This window comes from Ambystoma mexicanum, chromosome 7p (genome assembly GCF_040938575.1).
Source record: "Ambystoma mexicanum isolate Mex_15411 chromosome 7p, UKY_AmexF1_1, whole genome shotgun sequence".
Lineage (NCBI taxonomy): Eukaryota > Metazoa > Chordata > Amphibia > Caudata > Ambystomatidae > Ambystoma > Ambystoma mexicanum.
The window spans coordinates 951,943,528-951,971,122 of NC_090939.1; the positions used below are offsets into that span (position 1 = coordinate 951,943,528).

The window sequence follows — 27,595 nt, forward strand, 5'->3', positions numbered from 1 at the left end:
CGGCGAGACCACGAATAACCTACAGCAATTACAGAACATAAATTGAATATTGCATAGCCAGGTGTGAAGGTTGGTCCCGAATTGATGATTTTGACATTATCCTGCGATCGGAAAGTGATGACAACCCACTTAAATTTACATTAAATCTTGCTCTTAGTGCCTCTACTCCCACAATCCTATTTCCCTATGTGCCATTCACAATAACATGTGTAATGTTAAGTGGGTTGCTGTAAACAAACATAAAATATATGTAACTGTTTTATATACAAGGGTTTAGATGAAATATTGATTTGAAGAGATGATTTTGCTAGTGATGAACATATTTTGGAAGCTTTTAATTCTTTATTATTATCTGTAAATTGTAAGTTTACAGCACAGATAACAAATAGTAATATTTTAGGTGTTATTACTGTATAACAACAGCTTCAAAAAAGCCAAGCAGGTTTTAGTGATAGCTCTCAAATCCAACGGGAACAACTGTGATGAAATAAGTATCAGAAGGAATAACTATAAAACAATTTGCTCTCAGGCAAAGGAGAAGTGAGCTCTTGATAAACTGACTAAGTTTGAGGAGTCCATAAACAATAAAGACAATGGGAAGTTTTGGTGCATTATAAGGAGTGACTTTAATAATACCCAACAATGGCCGACAGATAAAGGCGTTAGCCCATCTAATTGCATCCAGCATTTCTCAACCCTTTACCGATCGTCTATGAAGGCTGATGCCAACAAGCCACTGCTAGATATTTCACAGATTACTGCTATGGTAGATTGACGCCATGAGTTCACTGTCAATCAAGTATTATCAGCTATTAAGTCACAATCAGCCCTTAAAAGTTCAGGACTGATGCAATACATTTGGAGCTTTTTTTTAATATAAAAAACAGAATTTTGGGCACCCATTCTTGCTAGTGTTTTCAGTGCTATTTGGGAAACTGCAGGAATATCTTTGAATTGGTCCATATTTGTATCAATGTAAAAATGTTACTGTCTAATTTCTCTTTGGGACTCCACTAACATAATATTTGGGAGATTTTTATATCAAAAAATTCTCAACCAGATAGATTGCGAAAAAATACTGGTGGACATTCAGGGCAGTTGCAGAGTGGGTAATGGCACCAAAGAACATACATTGAACTTGCATCTCATTGTTGCTAAGTATTATTTTCCTTAAAAAGGACCAATATACTTTTATGGACCTTGCCTCATCATTCAAAATGGTAGAGAGACCAATGCTGTGAGAGGTTCTTCAAATTTTAAGCATGTCACTGCATCTCCTTTTAATTCTCAGATTAATACACAATGCCACTGAGGCAGTGGTATGATACGGTCGGAAGGGAGAATGCACAACATCATTTAAAATCTCAAGAGGGGTTCGCCAAGGCTGAGTCTTGGCACCATTATCGTTTAACCTCTAGACTAACCCACTTGATTCAGATTTAAATGCCATTTCCACAGATGTCCCAAGGGTAGATGGCAACCCAATACCAGTACTTAGTTATGTGGACAACGCAGATGATTGAATTGCTACCCTCAATGCTCATGGTCTACATTCACTGCTTCAGAGGGCAGCCATATTGCAATGCCTCCTAGATATACAATTAAATGTGGCAATTTTCCTGCCAACACACCTCATGAAACAAGCGTCTAATTGTCTGAATATTTTCCAAAACCGTATTTCTCTACCAGCAGAACTAAGAATTGAGGGGTGGCAATCTTGTTGGCCCCTAATTGTTTATTTGTTTGTTTGTTTATTTATAGGGCGCCCGAAAACCCTTGGGTAGCTGGGCGCACAGAATAACAAGAATGCTTAGAACTTGGTTACAGGTTGCATATTACAGGTTGTTGGTAACATACATTGTATACAGTAATTACATTATGTACATTCTTTACATGTAAGGGTGGAAAGGTAACAAACTATATACAGTAAATACATTATGTACATTTTACATGTAAGAGTGGAGGGGTATGTGTGTCATCAGGTCACAATGCTCAGGGTCACCGGTTTCAGAGGTCAGTGCGTCGAAGCCAGGTGAGGGTATGGTGCCTGAAGCTGTTCTAGGGCTTGTCCCTTCTTAGTTCAACTGGTAGGGCGTTCCAGGCAATATTCTGTTTAAAATATTACTGACCCACAGATAAAGGGAGTAGGGCACTGTAGCATCTTTTAAGTAGTTCCCCTTATGATTATCTTGGTATGGCCAGAATGAAATGCAAAAGAATTTCAATGGGACATTTTGTCCAGAGATGCGCGGTTTTGCAGAGTGGGGCTTTTGGTTAGCAGGGCAGTGGGCACCCACATGCTTTATTGAACACTGCATTGGTTTGGTCTGGTAATAGTTGTATATTGACAAGAACTTGCCTCTATATTCTATCTCAAGGACTGGTTGATCTGGTACGTCACAATATTTGGAGACTTGTATTATTTATTTTAATTTTTGGACATTTTTTTCGTGCCTATACAGCAGTCAGTGTTTCCAGGCACCACAAGACTGGGATGACGGGGGAACAGAGGAGGTTAAACAACAATAAACGGTCCTACTAGGTCTTGTAACATTCGGATCGTGCAAGTGCAAATGAAATTAAATGAAATGATTGGTTATTTATAACGCACTTAATACCCAGAGGTTTCTAAGCCCGGATCCGGGGATCGAACCTGTGTTGCTCTGCGTCGTCTTTGCTTCCAAGGCAAGCGTGTTGCCCCTGAGCTATCCGCCCGAGATAAGTGCAGCGAGGAAGTGCAGGGGGGAGGTGAATGTAGGGGTGAAGGGGAAGTTCAGTGGAGGGGGAGGGTTGAGGGGAGGAGTGTGGGTCCCAGGGGAGGGGCAAGTGCTAAGGGAAGCCAGGAGGGCCAATGAGCTGGGGATGGGACAAGAGTTAAGTGTGAAGAGGGGGGATGGATCAGACTCAGTGGTCCAACAGGTGCGAGGGGGTGGGGGTAACTAGTGTGAAGGGTGTGGACCAGACACAGTAGTCTAGTCAGGGGAGGTTGCCAAAAAGCAAGTGCTAGTTGGGGGATGCTCAGGCAGACTAGTCGTGGAACAGCCTGGCCCCTGTATGACTCATAAGGGACCAGAAACCAGTCGCAGCAGCACAGGGATATTCGCAAGGAAGGGGGTGAGGGAAGGAATAGGAAAATGGAAAGTCTTGAGAAACTTCCAGAACTTAAGAAGATCCAGCTCCAGTCTGAGAGGGGCAGGGAGGCCATTTCAGAGGGAGGCTCCTGCCGAAGATAGAGAACTACCCCCACTCTCTGCTTAGTGAACCATTTAACCTGCAGAGTGTTAGAGCAAGAGGACCGACAGGCTCTAGCAGGGAGCTATTTGGGGAGAGAATGTTGAATGTAGTGCTTATTCTATGAGAGCTTACACCTGCTTCCCGAATGTTCACAAAACAGGTCCCAGGTTAATCTTGACATATTATTAAGCTTTAAATTAAGTGATCGGATAGGAATGGCAAATATAGAAAAGGATGTTTTATTAGTTCCTGTTACAGTAGAGATAAATAATAGAGATGCTGCAATCGTTCCTGGTAATGCACTGTCCTTGATGAATAAATTAAGGGTTTCTCATGGCCCCTGAGTCAAAATATTGGAAAAATCAATTCAAACATATTTTTAAAATAACACTGGAGGGGAGACCTTGTGCGGGACTATCTCGGAGGCTTGTAAAACTGATTTGAACCGAGTACAGCCCTGGCGGTGGCACAACGGAGGACTGCAGAATCCCTCGATTAATCCCTGAAAACTCAATCCAGAGAAGTTAAAGAAGGCACTGCTTTTAGATCAGATTAACCGATCTGTGCAGTACTATAGAAAATATATTATAATAAAAGTAACCAAGCAGACAGGTAACTGGTGAAGAAACTAAGGGTGAGCACTGCTAAGAATTATATTGCAAAACTGAAAGACTCCTCGGTTTCACAATACTACTTTGAGTTGAAGAAATGAATCCTCTCAAACTGTGTTGATTTCTGGACATGATTTACTTACCAGTGGTAGGAATAAAGTGGCTGGTGCTCTGCACAACTTAATCAGCGCGATGGAGTTGTCGGAGGTAACGGTTTTATGGCGTCTGATAGGACATCTGGGCCGGATGGGTTCACCACTCTATGTGAAATTTACAGATGTGCATGTCAACACTTTTGCTAAACTATTCAGTGATTTCACTGATAAAGAGTGGTCTCAGTGTCAATGCCAATATTTAAACCTGAAAAGGATCCTATAGAATGTAGCTTATATCAACCTACAGCAGTGTTAAAACACAATACGAAAATATGCACTAAGTTCTGCCCTGAGGCTTAAAGTAAGTGCTTTCTAGACTTTTACAAAAGGTCCAATTGGGTTTTATGATAATATTGACAGGGTTTTTGTCCAGGTACACCTGGACAAGTCTGAAAACAAAACACATTGACACTACTGACAGGTGGCAAAAAAACTTTTGTCAAACTTGATTCATATTTTACAAAAATTGGTCGTGTGGTGACCTATATCTCCCTATAGCCCACATTTGATGTAATAGAGACACCACAGATCATATACATCTGATAGAAGGGATAAAGCAAGACTGCACACTCTACTGATTGTACTTGAGCCACTATGCCCAGATTTGTATGTCTGTAGCCACCAAACCTCAGAGGTGAGAATGGCCAAACCACTGAGGAAAACCCCAAAAAGCATGCTTCTGATATAACTGTGGGGCAATTTTAAGGGTCTTACCCGATCTGTCTGCCTGTGAAGGAGGACATTGTCGTAATATATAGTGGGTTGTCATTAGGCCGCCTGTTTTCATGTCAACTCCTGGCATTTTCTCAGTTTCCTCTAATGGAAACAGAATTAACTGGAACAGTAAGAACACTGCACTCTTTAATTCTACTGTTGCGAAATATATATATATATATATATATATATATATATGTATATATATATATATATATATATATATATATGCACTCTTTGCGAAATATATATATATATATATATATACGCATGAAGATCTTGGGTGGTACTCCGCCTTTAACGCCATGATATTTCATAGATTCTTAAATGAGGCTAAGCGCTTGATTCTTCCACGAGAGGTCCATCTCGGAATAAAAACAAGCAAATCTATCGCTACAATAGTCAGAAAAGAATCCTCTGTCAAACCTTCTTGCGACTCATGCCGGCTAATCTCCCGAAAAATGCTTTTGGTACTAAGATTAAGGCCTTAATACAACAACATAAAAACTGGCCGAACAGACATCATGCTCCTATGTTAAATAGTGACATCCAGGCAATGCTTAAAGCCCTGTCAACTCAATGCTCTGCAGACTCTGGTATCTGACGAATAAAACACAGAAAAATACTGACACGCACTGACACAATCCTATTAATGAATACTCTTGTGGTCAACATTTTTATGGCCCTTCCTTCTGTAAAGATATAATTCCTTTAAATTCTATTTCTACCAGTCTACGGACGTTACATATTGATAAAGATTTAATTTACAAGCTTATTACGCAGCCCAATAATTCAAGAGCTTCTTGCCCTGATGGTGCGCCAAACTCTATTAAAAAAAGCTCACCAGAGGTCTGGGTGGAGATTCCTTTTCAGTTGTTCAACTGCTTAGTAAAAACCTGTACCTTTCCCATGACTTAGCATGAAGCCCTTACTGTTGCCATTTTTAAACAAGGGAACCCTATGCTGCCTCACAAACAACGGCCTATCACTTTATTGGACGCCAATAGCAAACATTTCGCCACTATAATCTGCTGCATCATCTGGCCATATTCCCAAATTCCGGTTGGTTTTAGGCACTTAATTGACGCATTTTAACATGCTTCCAACACCAAGACAGGTTAAGCCAATCTCCTGATCCTTTCATGGCCACCATTGATCTCTCCTCTGCGTTTGACCTAGTAAAACGATCACGTTTGTGGAAAAACTCGATAAATGTAATGATTAATTTATATTCTAATACAATGATAAAGATCAGAATGTATCACTTGGGTACTTTGTCCTCTTCAATTCCAACTCATCAAGGATTAAGGGAGGGTTTCATTTTTTAATCTTTATATTTCTGAATTGGACGGGGCCCTGATTATTCCCACTTGCTTGCCTCCATAAATTGCGTCTGTGCATGTGCAATGGTTAGCATACACCAGTGACATTCTTTTTTTTGATAACACCCACATTAGTCTCCAAAGCTCTCATCTCACTAAAGACATATTTATCCATGAATGACTTAAGCAGGTTAAACACTTGTTGCTGTGATCTGTGATTGTAGGTCACAAGTTTGAATCCTGGCAAGCCAACTCAGCCTTTCATCCTTCCCAGGTTGATAAATGAGTACCAAATTCGATTGGGTAATATTAGTAATGTATGTAAATATGTCTTATGTAAAGTGCTTTAGGTTAAAGCGCTTTACAAATAACAAATTATTATTATCAAATACTCATGAAGTAAATGTAATCCACGTAACTTACAAAAGAAAACCTACATCCTTTTCTTTGTATCTCGAGGGATCCAGGCTTCACTAAGTTGACACACTACTTACCTAGGTTTCTAAATTTACAATAAGCTTAGTCTATAATTTGTATATGCCTACATGAGGAGGGTGCTTTCATTGGCAGCCCAAATTAAACATATTCAGTATAGATACTGCCATTTCTAGTACATCCCACTAATCAATTTTTACAATGGAAAAGTAATTCCTCACTTAATATATGGATTGGAGTTATGGTTCCGGTCTGGCTTGCCATCTCTGGAAAAACTAGAAACCCTTTTGTGGAGGCCGGTTTTGGGTCTCCCAAACTGCGGTTTCTGCAATGCCCTTCGAAGTAGGCCTCAAGTCATTAAGATCCTGTATACAATTGTAGTGTTCTATTCCAAAATCTTTTCCGTTCCCAAAAAATACACTCTTCGAAGATCTACACCTCTGTAGTAGATCTGGCAAGAGTTCCTGGTTGTGTGCACTAGCATCAACTTGTGATGCTCTTCTTGATAATCTAAATGCAGAACCTTTGAATCTAACTCAGCGCCCAAACCAGGTTAAACAGAAATTATGGAAGACGGACTGGATCAACACACATGAGACTTTGACTTGTTACAAACTCTATGAACTGATGTTGGGTATTTAGGTAAATGTCCTAGTCTTTATTTAAGAGAAATTGTTCTGAAGGTTCAGGTGAATTATTTACCTGTGTGTTGAAATAGTTAACAATCAAGTCGAACCACGTGCTGCAATCGCAACATGCAAATTCTACTAGGAAGATTAACTAGGACAGTCAGAATCATGGAGCCATCTACCAAGTGAATGTTTAGGTATTACACAATTCTGTTTATTGTCTTTTAGCCTTTTGTACATTGTGTGGATTTTTGAATGACCAACTGGTTCTGGCTTAGAATGTCCTAAGGGAATTATACACCTTTGAACTTGACTGCCACCAAATTAATCAAACCATTGTTGGACAATGTGTTTCACAATTGAGCCCTTATCCAAGCCCGCATCTCTGCAGCATCTAACAACTCCGCCGAACTCTTTAAAATCTGCAAGGAGCTGGCCAACCCTGTTGCAGTCTCTACCTCTCCTGTCCCCTCCCAGGCCCTCTGCACTGCACTGGCCTCTCACTTCATCTCTAAAACTCAGGACATCCTGTCCTCGCTCTCCTCCTTTCACCTCCCTCCCTCCCTTCCCGCCTCTTCCTCTGGCCCTTCTGCAGTCACCCCTCCTCCCTCTTTCTCTGCCTTTCCACTTTTCTCTGCTGACGAGGTTTCCAGACAAGTCCGATCTATGAAAGTCTCGTCTAAACAGGTTCACCCCTGTTCCTCCAAAACTATCAAGGACCACATCGACTCCCTGGCTCCTGCCCTGGCTGACTTTTGCAACCACTCCTTCGCCTCTGGAGTCTTCCCTTCCCCCCTCAAGCACTCCCTTGTGCACCCTCTTCTCAAGAAACCCTCTTCCGACCCCTCCTGCCTGGCTAACTATCGCCCTATCTCCATCACTCCCTTCCTGGGCAAGCTCCTGGAGAAACTGGCCATCTCCCAGCTTAACCTCCATGCTGAATCTGTTGGTAGTCTTCATGACCATCAATCTGGCTTCAGAGCTGCCAGAAGCACGGAAACTAATCTCCTGAACATCCGTGAAGACCTGCTCTTGAACCTCGATTCCAACACTCCGTGTGTTCTCATTCTGCTCGATCTCTCCTCTGCCTTTGACACTGTCAACCATGCCATCCTACTCAACCGTCTCCGTGAAAACCTGGGTATCACTGGTCAGGCTCTGGCGTGGCTAACCTCTTTCCTTTCAAATCGACCCTCCCAGGTCCAACTGGGGCCCTTCCTCTCCGACATCTTTTTCTCCACCTGTGGTGTCCCCCAGGGATCTAATCTCTCTCCCTGGCTGTTCAACCAGTATCTGGCACTCCTTGCCCACCGCATCGCCGCTCTCTGCCCTAATTTCCAGTGCTATGCAGACGATACCCAGCTCATTTTCAGGCTACCCTCAGCCTCCCCCTCTCCTTCCCTCATCTCTGACTGTCTGTCTGCTATCCAGGAATGGTGTGCCGCCAATGACCTCTGCCTTAATGCCAGTAAGGCTGAGATTCTACCCATCGGTACACCCACTCCCTCCTTCCCTGCAGCTCTCTGGCCTGCCTCCCTTGGCCCCCTCCCTGCTCCTACCTGCAAGGCAAAAAACCTTGGGGTCATCTTCGACTCCACACTCTCCTTCTCTCCTCATATTTCTGACGTCGCTAAGAAGTCACACTACCAGCTGCACCTCCTCAGAGGTATTCTTCCCTTCCTCTCCTTCCCCCAGAAGCTCACTGTCTCCCGAGCCCTGGTTCTCTTGAAGCTGGATTACTGTAACAGCCTCTATCTTAATCTGCCTGCCTCCACTCTCCGCCCTCTGCAACTCATCCAGAACAGAACTGCGAGACTTGTCCTTGGCCTCAAGCCCAGGGACCGTATCTCTCCAGGACTGAAATCTCTACACTGGCTCCCAGTGGCTGCGAGGATAAAGTTCAAAACCCTCTGCATTGTCCACAAGTCCTTCTGGGGCCTGGGTCCTAAATACCTTCAACTCTCTCTTCCCAAATATCTTCCTTCCCGAGCCCTTCGCTCATCCGCCTCCAACTCCCTCAGGGTCAGCCGCTTCTCGAAGCAACAAGCTGGGGGTAGATCTCTCTCCGCGGCAGGGGCCTCCCTCTGGAACAGCCTTCCTGCCTCCCTGAAACTCGAGGAGAACCATCTCCGGTTCCGGAAGCACCTCAAAACCTTCCTCTTTGCTTCTGCTTTCTCTCTCCCTCTCCCCTGCTGAACAGCTAATATTCTTCACTGAAACTGCACTGATTCTGCAACTGGACCACTCTTAACGGCCTCGGTCCTGGGCCCAGCCACTCTCCACTTGCACTGATGCCCTGGAACCCCTCTGCACTGCGGGACTGTCTCTGTATCCCTACAGCCCCCCCCCTTTCCCAGCACTTGTTCTGCACTTACCTTGCACTTGCCACCAGCTGGCCCTATTTATTTATTACTTTACGCCACTTACCTTGTACTGCACTTCCCCCCTCCCCTTCCCCTTGCACTTTTCCCCCTCCCCCACCCCTGCACTTGCGCGATCTGAATGACACCTGGCCTAGTAGGATCGTTGTCTGTCTCCCCTTGTTCCTCCCCTCCCCGCCTCGTCGCGCCTTGAAACACCTGTGTATAGGCGCGTTACAAATGCCATATCATATCATCTCATACCATTGATATATACTTGTCGTATTCCTAGTAGGAATCGAGGGATAATTCGATGCTAGTTTAGTTCTATGGCTTCTGAGGGTGGGATGTACCACGAGTCTAGGCACTATGCATTATATCTGTTTTAAGCAATTATTTGTGAATTTCACCCACATATTTATCTATTGTATGATTAATTGCATTGTTTTAAAAATGTGAAGGTTCCATATTTAAACCAAATCATCATCATCTGCTGTAACTAGGCACTATGCACTTTACTTGTTCTTGGAAATGTGTGTGAATTATAACCATGTATTTTTGGGGGATTAGGATGAATTGAATCATCAATTGAATCATTTGAAAATGTGAAAGGTATATTTTACAAACCAAACCACACTATAAACAATCATCGGCAATGGCAACATGTTGGGATTTTGTGTAGGCATGGCAAAGGCACTTGTAGAATTAACTGCCCATTGATGGTAGCAGGTGCAACAAGGTGCAAATACCTGGGCATCTAAATGCAGTGCCTGGCAAATGGCTAATACTTTTTCAAAGGCCAAAACTATTGGATTTGCTAAAGCTTGTTTTTAACAGCACTCCAGAGAAGGTCACGCAGAGCACTTATAAATCAAAGAAGAGTGAAAAAAGCATTTTTAAAGTGTTTCCATCAGGAGTTTAGTTTTGAAAATGTGGTCCACCTATGTGGAATATGCTGCTCGTGATTGCAGCAGAGGAGAAATGTTTTCAAAGGATTGCAACTCTTTTGAAAACACCAGGATCCTGTGCCATTTTAATACATCAAGATTCTAGTGCTGGAACACATTGAAGAACTCAACCATGTCGGAGGCAGCATCTTTAAAAGTTGCTCCATTTTACAACCCAGTTTAGCTTATCTCGCCTTGTGAGGCCGTTTTCCCCATGTGTAATTCTTTATGCTCATCAAGAAAGAAATACAAACAGTGTTTGCCGCGTTGCCATTCCGAGCAGCAGGAGCTGCAGAGCGAAGGAGAAGGCCAGGCAGGAACTTAGAAGCCGACGAGAAGCACTCTCAGGTAGCAGACAGACAGGGAGGAAACAGTGAGTTGCAAGGCACGCCGAAGCTGCGAGAGAAGACCGGCAAGCCCAGAGAAGGAGATTGGGATACCGGAGTGCTTCAGGGAGCTAGGACATTTAACACAGTTGTACCTGGATACAGAAGCGAGTGAATGGTAATGAGGAGTGTGAACCTGGGATTTGTACTTAATTATTGAGTGGACTCAAAAGGCCCTGGCAGGAGAGTAAACCAGGCATACAGCCAGTCTGAGACCCGCACCCAAGTCACAAAATAAAACCCTAGCAGGAGAGTAAACCAGGGATTAGAGAAAGGGGGCAGATACCACCCGGAAGTGCTGAGAAAACGGAGGAAGACACATCCCCTTTTAGTATTCCGGACCAAAAGGGAAGAACCATACCCCTTTCTGAAAAAGGTATCAGGGGTCTAGAGAAAGAACCGTAAGATATGTATGTGGAGAAAACTCAAGGGAAGAGCCATCCCCTTTGGGATTGGAACTGCCCCAGGAGGAAATTGAGGTGTTAGAGGCCCCAATTCAACAGGAGGAGATGGAGCTGGTAATTAGGGCCCAAAAGGCTAGAGCCCCAGATCCCGATGGATTATCCACAAAACTGTATAAACTTTTTTGTAGCCAGTTGCTCCTGCATTTCACACCGCTCTTCAACTCCTTTAGAAAGGTGGGTAGTGTGACTAGATTCATGCAAATGATCCTACTATTAAAACCAGGAAAGGATCTGAGGGACTGTGCCTCTTATAGGCCAATCTCTTTATTGAACATTTACGCAAACATATATACTCGAATGTCTTGGCAAAACGCTTGGCCCCCCTCCTCCCAATGTTGATTTACTCAGATCCAATGGGTTTTGTTCTGGGAAGATAAACAGGGGATAATATAAGGCAAGCCCAGAACCTGATCGAAACGACCACTATGGCCCATGGAAAGGTAGCTCTTTTAGCCCTAGATGCCACTAAGGCATTCGATAAGGTGGACTGGGCCTTTATGCACTTGACTGTAGGAGCTTTTCGCTTTGGACACTGGTTTAGGAAAATGATTGCAGCCAATTACACCTCCCCGAACACCGTGCTCCAGGTTAACTGAGAACAATCATCCCCGATCCCCCTCACTTGTGGAACATGTCAAGGCTGTCCCCTTTCCCCCCTTCTGTTTGCCTTAATTATGGAACCACTGGCACAACGCATATGTAACGATAATGCAATCCAAGGGGTTAGGTTGCAGGAGTCCTCACACAAGGCATCGCTGTATGCCAACAATGTTTTACTTTTCATTACTAATATTCGACCTTCCATGCAAGCAGCCCTTCAAGAACTCCAAGCTTTTGGGCAAGAAACGGGATTCGAGATAAATTATGGGAAGTCGGTAGCAATGGGGCTGTGGCTCGCTCCACAGGAAATCTCGTCTCCCCAAGCCCTCTGTCCTGTCCGTTGAGTTACTTCTTCCATTGACTATTTGGGGGTTCGGCTCACGTCTTCTCCAAAAGACCTTTTTGTGGCTGGCTTCCCCCCTCATTAGATTATTAGCAAGGGACCTTGTAAAATGGGCAAGCCAGGAGATTTCATTGATGGGCCGAATCACAGCAGTTAAAATGAACTTACTTCCTCACTTCCTCTATCTCTGTTCATCCTTCCCGGTGGAAATCCCCAAAAACGTACTGGACCGCCTTTAACGTAAAGTCCTGAGTTTAATCTGGCGGGGTAAAAAGTCAAGGATTCCTAAAAGAGTCATGATGGGTGGTTCCCGGCTGGGGGGGTTAGGTGTGCCTGACTTGCGTAAATATGCAGAGGCGGCACAAATATCACACCTGACGTCTTGGATATTACCCCAACTCCCGTACCCTTCCACCCACTGAGATGGGCTGAGATTGAACAATCCAAACTCGCACTTCCCCTCCGCTTTCTACCCTTTATCCCTCACGCTGCACGTAAGCACTGGCAGGACCTGTCTCATCGTCGAAGGTCTCGCTGAAATTGTGGGATAAGGCGGTAAGACGGAAAAAAGATCCCCAGATGCCAGTGCCCATCTATGGGGAGTGTGAGGGGCTCATTCTTTTTTCTTTGCCCTTTTGCTTTATTGCTCACTATGCAGGCGCACATTGGACAATCTAAGACGCATGCTACGTTTCCTACCTAATGAACAAAATGCTTTGTATTTCTTGATTTGTCCTCCTTGTTCCAACAGTTTAATTTAAAAAAGTTTGAAAAATAAATCCTAATTCAGAACAATGGGAAAAACCCCTACACTATCAAAGTATGAGAAAAGATAGCACAGGGGATTTTGGCAGAGACCCCATTCCTCAACATTGTGGATAAGACTCAAGCCAATAATGTGCGTCTTGAGGCCTATGGGCAATGTGGCGTGTTTTAAGAATTGAAATAAATAAATAAATAAGACTGAAAGAGGTGAGAAAGGGTTTGGAGAGGCGAATGAAGAATGTATACGATTAGCTGAGGTGTTGAAACACAATGCACAGAGTGATGAACCCAATATTATTCCTGATCTAGTGTTTGCCCAATGCACCAACCCTATGTTCTCTGAGGACTTCCTACATACCATCTTAAGAGGAAGAGAAGTGGAAGAAAGAGGGACCATTCTTCTGTATTAAAGACTGGTTTTCCTGTATCAAGGTGACAATAGCCCAGGAGGTTCAACACCATCCCAGATTGTAGTCCCCAAAGCTCATCAGAGGATGGTATTGGAGATTGCCCACTCCCATCGGACGGGCAGACACTTGGGAACGGCCAAGACATAAGGACAGGTGATAAACAGATTCTATCGGCGTGCTATATGCACCGACGTAAAGAACTTTGTTCTAACCTGTGCCTTGTCAGAAAACCAGTACTCATACATCACCCCATCTCCAATCCAACCTTTACCCATCATTGACGTCCCTTTTTCTTACATTGTTATGGATATTTTGGGATAAATCGGTATATCCTTGTAATTTAAGACAATGCTACAAGATATCTCAAGGCCTTCCTCTTAAGAAATCACATCCCAACAGATATTAAAAATATCTGATACCATTCTCTTCTTGCGTTGGGTTCTGTCAGGAGATCCTTATGGACCAAGTAACTACCTTTATGAGTGAGTTAATGGCTGAAACAAAACAGATTCTTCAAATTAATGACTGATGGCTTGGTTAAGCATTTTAACAAGACATTAAGGAGTGTCCTGAGAAGGTTGGCAGAAGCCGATGGGAGAAATTGGGACATCATGATACCCTGGGGCCCTCTTCGCTACTCGTAAGACCCCCCCACCCCTAATCCTCCTGAGGTTTCTTACCCTTTGAACTCTTACATGGTCGGGAACCCTGAGATGTGTTAATACATGTTAAGGGAGATGTGGGAAGAAGCTTTAGTACCACTATCGCAGACCGCCCAAAGTCTGAAAGAACACATGGCCACGGTATGAGCTACAGTTATTTCCCATCTACTGAAAGCTCAAGAACAGCAAAAATCCCTCCATGATAAGAAAGCTACACTCGGCTCATTCTCCATTGGGCAAAATGTCCTTGTCTTGCTACCAACCTCTGAGAATAAAATGCTATCTAAATGGTATGGGCTCTATGATATATTGTAGCAAACGGGTCCCTATAATTACCAGGTTTCTGAACCAGACAGGTGAACGAAAACTCAAATATATCATATTAACCTCCTAAAAGAATGGAGAGAGGACCCAGTTCAATCTAAATCGGTAGTAATGGCTAGTTTCTCAACAGAAGATCCAGGTGAGAACAGCTCAATTTCAAGCGATCTTTCTCAAAGCTAGAAACAGGATCTTCAAGAACTGATATGATATGGCATTTATAACGCGCCTATACACAAGTGTTTCAAGGCGCGATGCGGTAAGGGAGGGGGAACACAGGGAGGACAGACAGCGATCCTATTAGGCCAGGTATCATTCAGATTGCGCAAGTGCATGGGAAGGGGGAAGGTGGAAAGTGCAGGGGGCGGGGAGGAGGAGGAGGACAGTGCATTCCATGGAAAAGAAAATACAATAAGTAAAGGTATCGGCCAGCAAGTGCCAAGTGCAAAGGTAAGTGCAGAATCAGGTGTCAAGTGCTGGTAGTGGGACTGTAGGGATACAGAAACAGTCTCCAAGTGCAGGGGTTGCCAGGCAGGCAGAGCAGGTGATTATGACTGGCAGGGGAGGGACCTGGGCCCGAGATCAGACGGTGGCCAGGTAGCCAGTGCAGTTCAAGATTCAGCAGGAGGTCAGCAGGGGAGAGGAGGAGAGAAAGCCGAAGCAAAGAGAAAGGTTTTGAGGTGCTTCTGGAACCAAGATAGTTCTCCTCAAGTTTCAGAGAGGCAGGGAGGCTGTTCCAGAGGGAAAGAGATCTACTACCAACTCGCTGCTTGAAGAAGCGACTGACCCTGAAGGAGTTGGAGGCGGTTGAGCAAAGAGTTCGAGAAGGAAGATATTTGGGAAGAGAGAGTTGAAGGTATTGGGGCCCCAGGCCTCAGAAGGCCTTGTGGTCAACGCAGAGAGTTTTGAACTTAATCCTCGCAGCCACTGTAAGCCAGTGCAGAGATTTCAGTCATGGAGAGATACGATCCCTGGGCTTGAGGCCAAGGACAAGTCTCGCAGTCCTGTTCTGGATGAGTTGCAGAGGGTGGAGAGTAGAAGCAGGCAGATTTAGAAAGAGGCTGTTGCAATAGTCCAGCCTAGAGAGAACGAGAGATCTGGAGACAGTGAGCTTCTGGGGGGAAAAGAGGAAAGGAAGAATACCTCTGAGGAGGTGCAGCTGGTAGTGTGACTTCTTAGAGACGTCAGAGATGTGTGGAGTGAAGGAGAGTATGGAGTCAAAGATGACCCGATGTTTTTTGCCTCGCAGGTGGGGGCTGGAAGAGGGCCAAGGGAGGCCGGCCAGAGAGCGACGGGAAAGGTGGTAGTAGGTGTGCCGACGAGGAGAATCTCAGTCTTGAAACAATTTTCAGACGGCTTCTTTAACGAGCCAGGAAGGGCAAAGGGGGTATTTTGTTCTATTCGAACTCCCTCAGCAAAGGTGGTCAATCCGGAAACCTCATAGAATCCCAGAGGCTCAAAGAGATGTGATCATACAAGAACTAGAGAAAATCTTAGCTTCTGACATTATCAAACCTTCTCAAAGTCCCTGTTTGCAAAGCCTGATAACACCGGGAGGTTTTGTATAGACTTACGAAAGGTAAACACCTTTTCACAATTTGACAATTATCCCATGCCACGGATCGACGATTTATTTGATCGCTTGGGTTTGCTGTCTACCTTTCCACAATCGAATTAACCAAAGGCTATTGGCAGGTCCTAATAAACCCTGAAGATAAAGTGTATGTCATATTGTGGTGTGGAAAAAGAATCTCCACTATTTACTGAACACTGACATTAAGTACATCCCTCCCCCTTTAATAACACTGAAACAATAAGTACTGGGACTTATAAACCTTCCCCCCTTTTATAACACTGAGACAAGGAAGAGGGATGGAGAGATGACGATCACTAGAAACGGCAAGCCAATGCCGCATTCTAGCCATTGGAAGATGTTAACAGGTGCCGGGACATTCAAATATGAAACACCTGAACAAAACGGGAGGATCAGCCCTGGCTGGGACACAGGACGAAGGCTAGCTGCAAACCGGCGCGAAGAAGCCTTCCAAGGAAGAAAGGCAGAAGAGTGTTGGCCGCACTGCCATCCCGTAGCTGCCGAGCGAAGGAGAAGATCAGGCGGGAACCGAGAAGCCAACGAGATGCGCTCCAAGGCAGCAGGCAGACAGCAGCGGAAACAATGAGACGCAAGGGACTCCCAAGCTGCTGGAAAAGACCAGTCAGCCCAGAGAAGGCGATTATGATACTGGGGCGCTTCAGGGCGCCACAGGACAGAGAACTCTTTTTGCTTTAGTCATCCTGACCGAGACATTCCTTAGTTTTGTTGAAGTAGGGAATCCCCTTTTAGAGTCGGCGATAGGTTGGATTTCCCCAACCCCTGTTTCTTTAGATGATAAAAGTCTTTGATAAACCCCAGAAAATGCCACTGTGTCCGAATCTTATTCTTGATCCCTTACACATCACACTAATACAAGAAATTGTCCCTGTAGAATAAAAGACATGCATTTTGTACTTACATTTATAAAACTGACGTTCAACTCTTTAGCTGTGTACCCTCGTTGGAGGTTGCGACGGGCATAAACGTCATAATCTCGGACGATTCTAGTGATAATGTCAGATGTAGAGATACCCTCTGTTCGCTGTGTCGGGACAAACATTCCTGGTAAAGAAAAAAATTAGATACTTGAACAAAAGCAGGATATTGCTTCTAAATGTACAGATCAGACTTATTTGAAAGTGGTGCGAGCCCAAATAATCAAATAATAGCACTATTCAAGTAAATTAAATATAAATGTCAGGATCTCTTTTTATTGACTCACAAAGCTCTGTCACAAAAACTATGTAGTAGTAGATAAATAGTATCAAAACACAGCATGCTTTTTTACTGCCACAATTTAAACTTCTCAGGCTCATCAGAAGTATAGTGTTGTGGTGGTGTGGTTAATGGGAGCGCAAAAGCCTCCATTGGACTATAGGTCACAGCATTGTACAAAGATATATTACCCAAGTACAGCCAAGCTTGCTATCTGGCAAAAAGCAAGCAATACATTTAATTTATTTATTTGTTTGTACATTTATAGCAGCACACAAAGCGTCTGGGCATCTAGGTGCTACTTACAACAAGAGCAGTAGTCCGGGGCCTCAGGGGCCGGTCAGTTAAACAACAAAGTTTTTTCTTTTTTTTAAACCTTTATTTAACTTTTGCACAGAATTACCACATCACATTTCTTACAGTTATATCACATATAACTCCAGATTACAGCAGCATACTTGTTCAGGCGTTTTACATACATGCATTATAACTGTTCTTCTTGGCTGTCTTCCCCTTCACTCTTATTGAGCAGGTATTGCTTGAATCTTAACCTGATATCTTTCGGGCGGCTCGTTGGAGGTAATAGGCTAGAATAAACTTCTTCATTATCATTCGCCCAGGTCTTATCACTCATCCACTCTTCCATGGTGGTGGTCCCCTGCTTTTCAGCGTAGCAATATTGCACGCTTAGCCAGCTACAGGCCCAGATTTAGGAGTCTGCGCCGAAGTGGGTTTATCTTACCTACATAGCCCAATAACCATGACTCCTGTCCCCATGCAATGGGCAGGTCTGCCATCTCCTCCAACACTTTACATACACTGGCCCGATACTCGGTGAGCGCTCTACAAGACCACATCATACGAAGTATATCTGCCTCATCGTTCCCACATCTGGGACACTTCCCTTCTGTTATGACATACATATTCTTAAGTCGGGCTGAGGTGAGGTGCACTCTGTTCACTATCTTGAAGTGCATTAGTCGGTACTTGAAGTTGTAGGATTTGTGCTTTGTTAGTCTGCATACCTGCATCCAGTGCGTGTCCATGAGAGTGATCCCCAAGTCCCTCTCCCACTCATCTTTAATATCCGGTGCATAAACCTTCCTAGCTGACAGTGTGAGCTTGTACAGTATTGAGGCTGTCTTCTGCGTTGTGCTCGGAGAGAGTACGTACCTCAGACTCGGATGTGAGGGTAGCTCCCGGGGGAACTGACAGTGCCAAGCGCAATCTTAGGTACTGTAGTTTATGTAATGGTGTGTCGCTGATAGATATCTTTATGTCATCCCAGCTAATGAACTGGCCATCGCAGAATAGCTCTCTGAAGTGAAATATGCCACTGCCCTGCCAGTGCATGGCTAGTTCCGCATCCTGCGATGGGGGCAGGTATGGCGCATCCCAAACAGGCATGTCCAACCTGTACATTGTGGTGTCCCTGGGATGACCGATTAATCTGTTCCATGCCCGTTGAATTACCAGGGCATGGTCCATTTGATTATCGCTCCTTGACTTCCCTTCGGCTAGCTCGTGTAGGAGGCTTGCCATATCTCTCCCCTATGTCTCCATTGACACAAGAGACGCGCCCGGTCCCCCCTCCACCCAGTACACCAAATAGTAAGCTTGGGCAGCTAGGAAATAAAGTTTGAAGTCGGAAGCCGCCAGCCCACCCCAGTCATATGGCATTGTTAGATGCTTCCAGCTTGGTCGCGCCTGTCCATTCCATTAAAACTTTGAGCATGCCCCCTGTAGTAGGGAAAGGAAGGTTCTTCCCAGCCACAATGGTACTGTGCTAAACAAATAGAACAATTTAGGGAGTATAATCATTTTAACTAACGCTAATCGGTCCATTAGAGAGATAGGGAGATGGTTTGAGCGGTAGATCTTGGCGCAAAGAGCATCCGCTAGATCGTCGTAGTTGAGGGAGCGCACCAGCTGAGGTGTGCCTGCTATTTCAACATCTAGGTATTTCACCCTTTGGGATGCCCATTTAAGCCCTTACAGGTCGCTTGGTTCAGCCGTTACGTCCATCACCGGAAATATCTCAGACTTGTTAGTGTTCAATCTGAGTCCCAAATATTCCCCAAATTCACGTACACCGTCAGCCAGCGGTTTTATCACCAATGCGAATAGCAACAGGGATAACGGGTACCCTTGCCTTGTACCCCACACTAGTTCTAGGAGTGACAATAGCGTCCTGTTGACACACAACCTTGCATACGGTTGTGTATAAGAATGCGGATCCATTTGATGAAATTGGGGCCGAATACATAGTTTGTGAACACTCTGAATAAGAAGGGCCAGTACACAGTGTCAAAAGCTTTTTGCATATCTAAGGCAATTGCAGCTCCGATAGCATCTCTTGGAATTCTTGCTAGTATATTATAGCACCTCCTTATGTTAGATGCCGTGAATCTGCCCTGGTCCTCATTCACCATATACGGCATCAGTGGGTTCAGTCGGGTGGCCAGTATCTTTGCAAATATCTTTGCATCAGTATTTATGAGGGACAATGGGTTATATGATCCACAGTCCTCCGGGGGTTTTCACGGTTTCAGTAGTAGAGTAATGACCGCCTCACGCATTGTGTCCGGTAGCTTGCCAGTTTCCAATGCTTCAGTCCACATTAAGAGGAGGTGAGGAGCAAGTACATCCATAAATTCCCTATAAAACTCTGCACCCAACCCATCTGAACCCAGAGCCTTCCCACTCGGAAGATTCTTGATAGCTTCTTTTATTTCATGTAGCATTATCGGCGTATCTAGGACGTCGCAAGCTTCCCCAGACAGGAGCGTTGTGGATATTTTGTCTAGGTAACTATCAATCTCATTGTCTGTGGGCACGCTTTGAGGGGAGTATAATTTAGCATACAAGTCATAAAACACCCCGCTGATCTGCTCTTGTTTTGAGACCACCACCCCATCACTCCTGGCAATGCACAGTATGTTAGTGCTTCCTTTCTCGCTATGCACCATTTGTGCCAGAAGCCTACCCAGCCTTTCCTGTTCTCCGTACCCTTGTGCGGCTGCTGGTCGGTCGAAATAGCACCGCTCTCTGAGTGCCGCCGCCCCAAATTCATCTAATTGTGTTTTAATGTCAGCGCTAGTTTATGCTGTGGGGTTAGTCGCATATTTGGATTGCAGACTGGCCAGGGATTCTTCCCTCCTCCTGAGTTCCCCCGAATGTCGTGAAGCACTGCTAGCTCAATGGACATTGTGTTACCCGGATATAGACGTTGAACGCTTGCCATAGGACCGCCTGCTGAGTTACAGATCCCTCGCTATTCTCAATAAAGTCTGTAACATGTTGTGACAGGCTTATTCTAAACACGGGATCAAGCAGTGCTACTGCTTTGAAACACCAAGGTGCTTTCTGTGGTGCTACCTCTGGGATATATAACTACAAAGACACCAGGGAATGATCTAAGAGTGTTCTGGGCAGTATCTTTGTTTCCGTCACTCAGCCCACAACCCTTTGGGATATCAGCCAGAAATCTATCCTAGAGTGCATGCCGTGGACCGATAAATAAAAGGTATAGGCCATTTGTGTACCATGTAATGAGCAGCAGGGGTCTTTCAATCCCAGTGCAGTACTATGGGTGACTATTGTGCGTGCTGTTCCAGTAAGGGATCTGGGTGTGATCGATGTTCTGTCCAGGTCTACGTATAATATGGTATTAAAGTCCCCTCCACATATGACTTGGGCTGTTGAGTATTTTGCGCATTTCCGAAAGACCTCTGCATAGTACTCTGGGTCGTCTATGTTGGGACCATATATTAATCTAGAGTACTTCAACGCTGCCTAGTTTCACATGCACAACCACATATCTACCACATGGGTCACTCTCTGCCATGTATATTGTAAACGGTAGGGATCTATGAATCAGGATCATGACTTCTCGGGCCCTTGTAGAATAGGAGGTGTAGAAACGGTGCTCCCCCCCCACCCAGGGGCAAACTTGCATGCCTGCTGGTCTAATGAGTGTGTTTCTTTCAGGAATAATATCCGGGCACTTTGTGTGTTTACATATGCCATTACTTTCTTCATCTTCACAGGCATTCCAAGGCCCCTTACATTCCAGTTAAGCAACTTTATCCCTGTGAGCCACTTATCAGCCATCCTCTCTCATACATTCTCGTAACGCCTTCGCATTCCTTCGTATTCTACCAGCATTGCAGTAACCTGTTGCAGTCAATCTGTGCATTTTTATAACTTTTTCTCCCCAACTCCCCTTCTCTGCCCCTCCCCCTCCCTCATAGTTCCCCGAACTTCAACTATGCATATCCCTTTGCCCTCTACCTTTACCCCAACCCTCCCCCTTTTGATTAAACTATGCACACGCATGCGGTGCCACCGCTGCGGCGGCAGCCAGTGTCTCGTGCATAACTTCAATGCTTTGGGCCTCATTACACGGACGGCGGTAAGGGTTAACGGTCACTGTTAATGGTACCGGTGACCGTTAACCCTTACCGCCTTACTATGAGGTCCCTTTGCGGGTTGGAGACTTTAAAGCCTGCTTTTTGCAGGCGTTAAAAACCAACCCGCAAAGGGACCAGGGAGCTAATTACGGTACCGCAATTTGCGGTGCCGTAATTAGCACCTTCCCCATTCCCATTATGCCCTATGGGGCAAAAATGGGAATGGGGAAGGGCAATGGGGGAAGGAGGAATTACCGCCCCACCAACCTTGGAATAGGGCAGTAATTCCCCTTTCCTCCAAGGCGGTGCCGGTATTTTACCGGCATGGTCCAAGGTGCTAATAGCACCTTGGTCCACCGCCGTCTGTGTAATGAGGCCCTTTGTCTGGTCTGAGTTCTTAACTTCACACAGTAACGTTACCAACACACATATTGAATTATTTCGGTCTGCAGGGCATTTGCAGTCTATACCCGGTCCCCATATCTGCCGGCGGCACTACTTGTCAGCAAGTGTCGCCTCCTTAAATGAAAACTCCCAGAGTGTTCCAAGGGGTCACAGGGTTGTGGTTCCATTACGGGAGCTACTCTGCCCACACCTCTTTCCGCGTTATATGTCCTGCTTCCCACTCCCTTCCCCCGTTGTATGCTGCGGGCTAGCCTCGAGGATCAGCGTCGCCTCCATTTATCATTCACAAAGTCACATTTGCCGATCACTGTATAATGGTGATGGCCTACTTACACAGCGGGTTTAACGTCCACTCTTGCGGGGTGGCTCACCTCACAGTCAATCTTCGTCTACTTTGGGTGATTGCTTATTGGGCAGGGGGGTTTTAGCCTCTACGAAGCTAGCAGCGTCATCCGGGAAAGTGAAGAAGTATGTTTTATTTTTATATTGCAGGCACAACCTGGCCGGATACAGCATCACGTACGATATCTTGTGGTCTCTCCGCTTCTTCACTCCAGTGAATGTTCGCCGTTTCTGCTGAACTGCCAGGGTGTAGTCAGGGCAAATTCGGATCACCCTGGACCCCATCCTTAGTTCTTGCTTGTCTCTTGCTGCTCTTAATACCATGTCCATGTTTCTGTAGTTCATGAGCCATACTATGGTCGGCCTAGGGAAGGCACCTGGCTTAGGTCGTGCAGTTAAGGATCTGTGTGCTCGTTCAACCACAAACATTGTCGACCATCCTGGGTCACCAAGCAATTCTTTTAACAGCTCTTCAACTGCCAATTCCATTGATCCCTTCAAGGCGTCCTGGGGCACCCCTATAATGCGGATATTGGTACGTCGAGATTTCACCTCTAGATCCTCGCACTTCTATTTGACAATGCCCAAGTCTTTCGCCATGCTTGTCACTGTGTTCTGCAGAGCCTCTATCGCATCCTCCGCCATGCCGATCTGCGTTTCTGTCTCTGTGACACGTTGGGTTGCTTTTTCCAGCTGGGCGCGGATAGTTGTGACATTGATATTGATACCATCGAGCTTGTCATTTATGGATGCAAATCCTTGTTACATCGAGGTACAGATGCTCTGCAGGTCCATGGTGGCTGACATCGATGTTGATGATTCTGGGCCGTCAGTTCCTTAGTTTCCTGTGCTGTTCGATTTGGCGGCCGGTTTGGCGAATTTATCCATAGCTCCATTTTTCTTTCAGAGGCCGCCCCTTCAGGCATTTTGTTGGGCTCTGGACTCCCACTCCATATGGTATTTTACTTGTGGTATGACATGTGGTAGTCCGAAATCGCCCCGATGGTACCGTCCCTGGGTGTGATCCCTTCTATGATGATATGGTGACAAGCCTGGTGAGTCAAGCGTGGATCTAGCATGTGGCGTTTGCCGCCTTTCTCTGGGTGGCTCCCCAGCGTCCTCAGTTTTGTTGCATGGAGGACCTCCTGTTATGTACTGGGGGTCAACCCCTTGACCTCCTTTCCAGTCTGCAGTGTTGGGTATGGCTCCCGGTCCAGTGCCTCCCCAGGTGACTTGTCTTCAAAGTGTAACTAAAAGCACTGCAGCGCAGTTGCTGTGTCGCTCCAGGCCTAGTCACGTCTGTCTGTGCCCGAGTGTCCGCCGCCTCCAGTAGTTGGTGCTGGACTATCTATGTTGTTGCTGGGTGTCCTACGGTGTGGGAGATAATCCTGCAATACAGTCTCTGTGGAGGGGAGCAGTACCTCGTACACACCGGGTGTGGTCCACCAGGGGTGAGGTGTTCGGATATGCGCTCATGGAAGCCAGTGGCACGCTGCCCGGTCTTCAAAAGTCCCCCTGCGGGTCAGCCTACGCTATGGATCATTCTCCTCCTGCTTAGGAGCCCCTGTTCCTGTGGCCTGTTTGCATACCACTGCATTTGGTAGCTCCCGCCCATGTCGGGCACCTTACGAAAGTTTGGGTCTTGCTGGTGGCACTATTGTTCAGAACGTTAGGGGAGCATTCACGGGCTGGGATCAGGATGTGGGGGTTCCCTCGCTCTTTCAGCCCTGGGAGCAGTGACTACATCCCGCTGCAAGTCTTCCAGCAGTCGTGTAAACAGAGCGGTTTGTCCCACTGTTTCCACTTTCCGTGCCCGCTGCATCTCCTCTGTTACGGCGTGCCCAGGGGGTCTTGCAGGGAGGCCGGCAAAAGTCAAATCACCATCCAGATGTGGTGTGGAGTACTGTTATGCTATCACAGGCCGCCTCTGTCTGCTGCCACACTTTGCCCAAAGCCTGGCGTCGGAAGGTGCGTGGAGCCCCTTTGGCCATGTCTCTGATGCCTGTTTCTCGCTCGCGTCATCCGAAGCTGATGTTTCCACATCGCGAGCAGGCTAGGAGCACCATCCTACACCTCTGCCGCCCTCCCGCGGCTGCTTATTGAGCCGTGGGGCCTGGAGCGGGTCAGGTGATCCGTCCGGGTTGATTATTCAATGTTCATCCACCAAGTCTTTGTTCACAGTTTATGTCTATGTTGCTCCCAGCAAGGGGTGTTCCCAAGAGCACGGCGTCCCACACCTAAAGGCTGCAGCAGGCCCAATTTTGACAAACAGCCGTATCTCTGGTGCTACCGGGCCGATTTGCACGGTTTTTGGGCTGGGTTCCCCAGTAACTTGGTACGCCTCTCTGTTCAGTGTGATGTAAAATTGGACTCTTTCCAGCCAGTTTATCACCCAGGACCCGGGCTCGCCACCGGAGCTCACGCAAGAGCTTGCATTCAGCTGCATGCACAACAGCGCCCCAAACAAAAAAGTTTTGAGATTCATTCTGAAAGCATTTTAGGAGGGTTCTACTCGAAGGTGCAAGGGTAGTTTGTTCCAGAGCACAGGTGCACGGACTGGGAAGCTGGCACCACCCGCTTTGGCCCGAATGAACTTTGGGGTGGCGAGTCGATGACTGTAGGCCTCTCTGGTGGGTCACTTTGAGGTGTGTTTTTTGATACTGGCCCTCAGATAGCAAGGGCCATTGTTTGCAATGCACCGGTGGGTGAGGGATAGGATTTTGAAGGTGATTCCGTCCTTTACTGGAAGCCAGAGGGCTGTTCTCCTGGCCTCTGAGATGTGTTCCCATTAAAAAATGTTCAAGGCAGCTCTTAAAGCATTGTTCTGGGTGGTTTGAAGCTTGCAGTGATTCTTTTCTGAGGTACCACAGAGTAAAGAGTTGCAGTAGTCTAATTCCGAACATATAAGTGCTTGTGCAACTTCTAGACGATTCGTAGTGAACAGGAAATGTTTACTAGTGTTAATTAGTTTACTCGCGTAGCTTGCGGTCGAGGCAGTGTGGTTGACTTGCTGAGAAATGGAGAGCGATGAGTCAAGGTAGACCCCAGAGTCTAAACAGATGGTGCTACTGTGATCTTGTAGCCATCAATGACGTAGGAAGTTTAAACCTTGGAGTGATTCCTCAGATGGGCAGGGGGGCCAACAATTAGCAGCTCCATCTTGTCATCGTTGAGGCAGAGATTGTGAGTTGCCATCCAGGTTTGAATGGTTTCGTAGATCTCATTGATCTTCAGGGAGTCTTTCAGGTAGTCGCCAGACAGTGGGATGAGAATTTGGGTATTGTCAGAGTAATTGGTATACGAGATAACCAGGGAGTCAAGGGTGTCGAACAGGGACTTGGTATAGACGTTGTAAAGGGTGGGAGAGACACAGGAGCCTTGGGGAACCCCACAGGAGTTGGGTGTGGGAATGGCGGTAGCCTTGCCTGCTAATACGCTGGAGGACCAGCAGGAGAGGAATGAAGTGATCCAATTAGTGGCCTCTGGAGAGAAATGGGAGGAGGATGTGAGCGCTTGGCAGATGATCTTCTGGTCCACGAGGTCAAAGGCTGCTGAGAGGCTGAGAGGTTGAGGAGGAGGAGCAGGGATAGGGAACCCTTGTCGTCAGCTGTTTTTCTAAGTCAAGGAGGGTTGTTTCTTTATCATGCTTATGGCGCAAACCTGAAAGATGGGCGCAAAGGATGTGGTAGTGTTCAAGGAAGCACTGATTTTGGAGGTACGCTACTCTGTCCAGGATGGGCCTTGGATGGCCCTGGTAGCTGGCCCTCCTTTTTGTGGGATCTGTGTACCGACCTTCTAGCTCGCGCTCCTCATTCTACCTGGTTTCCTACTAATTTTAGCATTTGCCCAGACTTACTAGTTTACTATTTCTGCACCTGCCTTCACTGGCCTACTCGTCAATGTTCGATTGCTGACAGCTCATGCGGTAAACTGCAGGGATTTCTTGATGAGTTCATGCCTGATTGAGACTGCATGACAGAAATGTGGCTGAATATGCACTCTGAGCCTATCATTGCCCAGTTCCTACCTGTTGAGTATGAGATTTTATGTTGCGACCCCCTCCGTCCCCCCGTGCTGGTGGAGGAGTTGCTGCCATTGTCAAATCCTGTTTTAATGCACAGGCTATATTCAGCTGGAGCATAACCTTATCCGCTAGTAACACCTGTTATGTTCTTCTGATCTATCGCCCCACTGGATACGATCTCAGATTCTGCGATAAATTTCCTGGGTTGGTGGCCTCATATTTATATTTTAACCTGCTGGTTATGGGAGACGTTAATCTCCCTATTAATAAAAGCTTGAAGTGTTTGGCCAAACAATTTCTGGCCTCCATGCTGGACTTGGGCTTCTCCCAGCTGGTTTCGGCTCCCACCCATCAATTGGGGAACACTTTTGATTGAATTTTTGCTTTACCGGCTACCTTGTCTATTTTCCCGTCACTTCCCATTACTTGGTCTAACCAGTGGTTAGTTCCTTTTTCTCTTAAGACAGCGCCTGTTTCCACGCCATGCTCGCAACCGTTTACCTTGAAACAAGGCTGGCACATCATCTCCTCGTTCAGCCTCTCCTCTCGGATTATTGAAGACTGTAGACTTGCTTCTCAATGTTCTTTGACGACCTTGTCGCAGTCATTTATATCAGCGGCTGATGCTTTGGCGCCCCATAAACGCTGTTGTGTTAAGTCCCGGCAGTCTGAGCCCTGGTATATGGTTGGTCTAAAAAATGTGCGACTGCATCGTAGACAGGCTGAAAGGAAATGGCATATAGCTTATTTACCTGATGACCGTACTGCTCTTCGTCGGGTCACTCTTGGGGGTTCCATGTGTTAAAATTGCAGCAACAATGGCAGTTTACACATAAAATAGCGGAAAAAGGCTGTGGTTTTGCGGCCGCAATCCATGTAAAGGATGAAGGGGACACCCCCGTAATACCCAGGCCCATTATACCATTTAAGGGGAGCGTGCGACACCCATGCAACCCCTGTTCCCCTTAATTGGTATAATGGGGTACAGCTTTACCGGGTCACACCACATTTTTGCCACAGTTTTTTGTAAAGGCGACATTTTTGCCGCGAATATATTACTGCATACCCTCTTGAGTATCACAAAGCGGTTAGAGCCGCAAACCATTTGTACTATAGCTCTAGTATTGAGCAGGCCATTAACAGGCCGGAGCCTTATTTGCGACAGTTCAATCTCTGTCTGCACCCACTAAGTCGCAGCCTGACATTCCCTCCTCACAGGAACTCTGTGATTCGCTCTTGCAGATT

General features: G+C 46.0%; 1 protein-coding gene across 3 annotated transcripts in view; it reads right to left on the minus strand.

Annotated features, from left to right (window-relative positions):
* The window catches only part of PCYT1B (phosphate cytidylyltransferase 1B, choline), a 1,139,653-nt gene that overhangs the window by 504,414 nt on the left and 607,644 nt on the right, over positions 1-27,595 (minus strand). For all 3 annotated transcript variants that reach the window (XM_069637298.1, XM_069637297.1, XM_069637295.1), the window contains exon 6: positions 16,872-17,014. In XM_069637298.1, the coding sequence (XP_069493399.1) occupies positions 16,872-17,014 (143 nt within the window). The remainder of the gene's footprint in view (positions 1-16,871; positions 17,015-27,595) is intronic.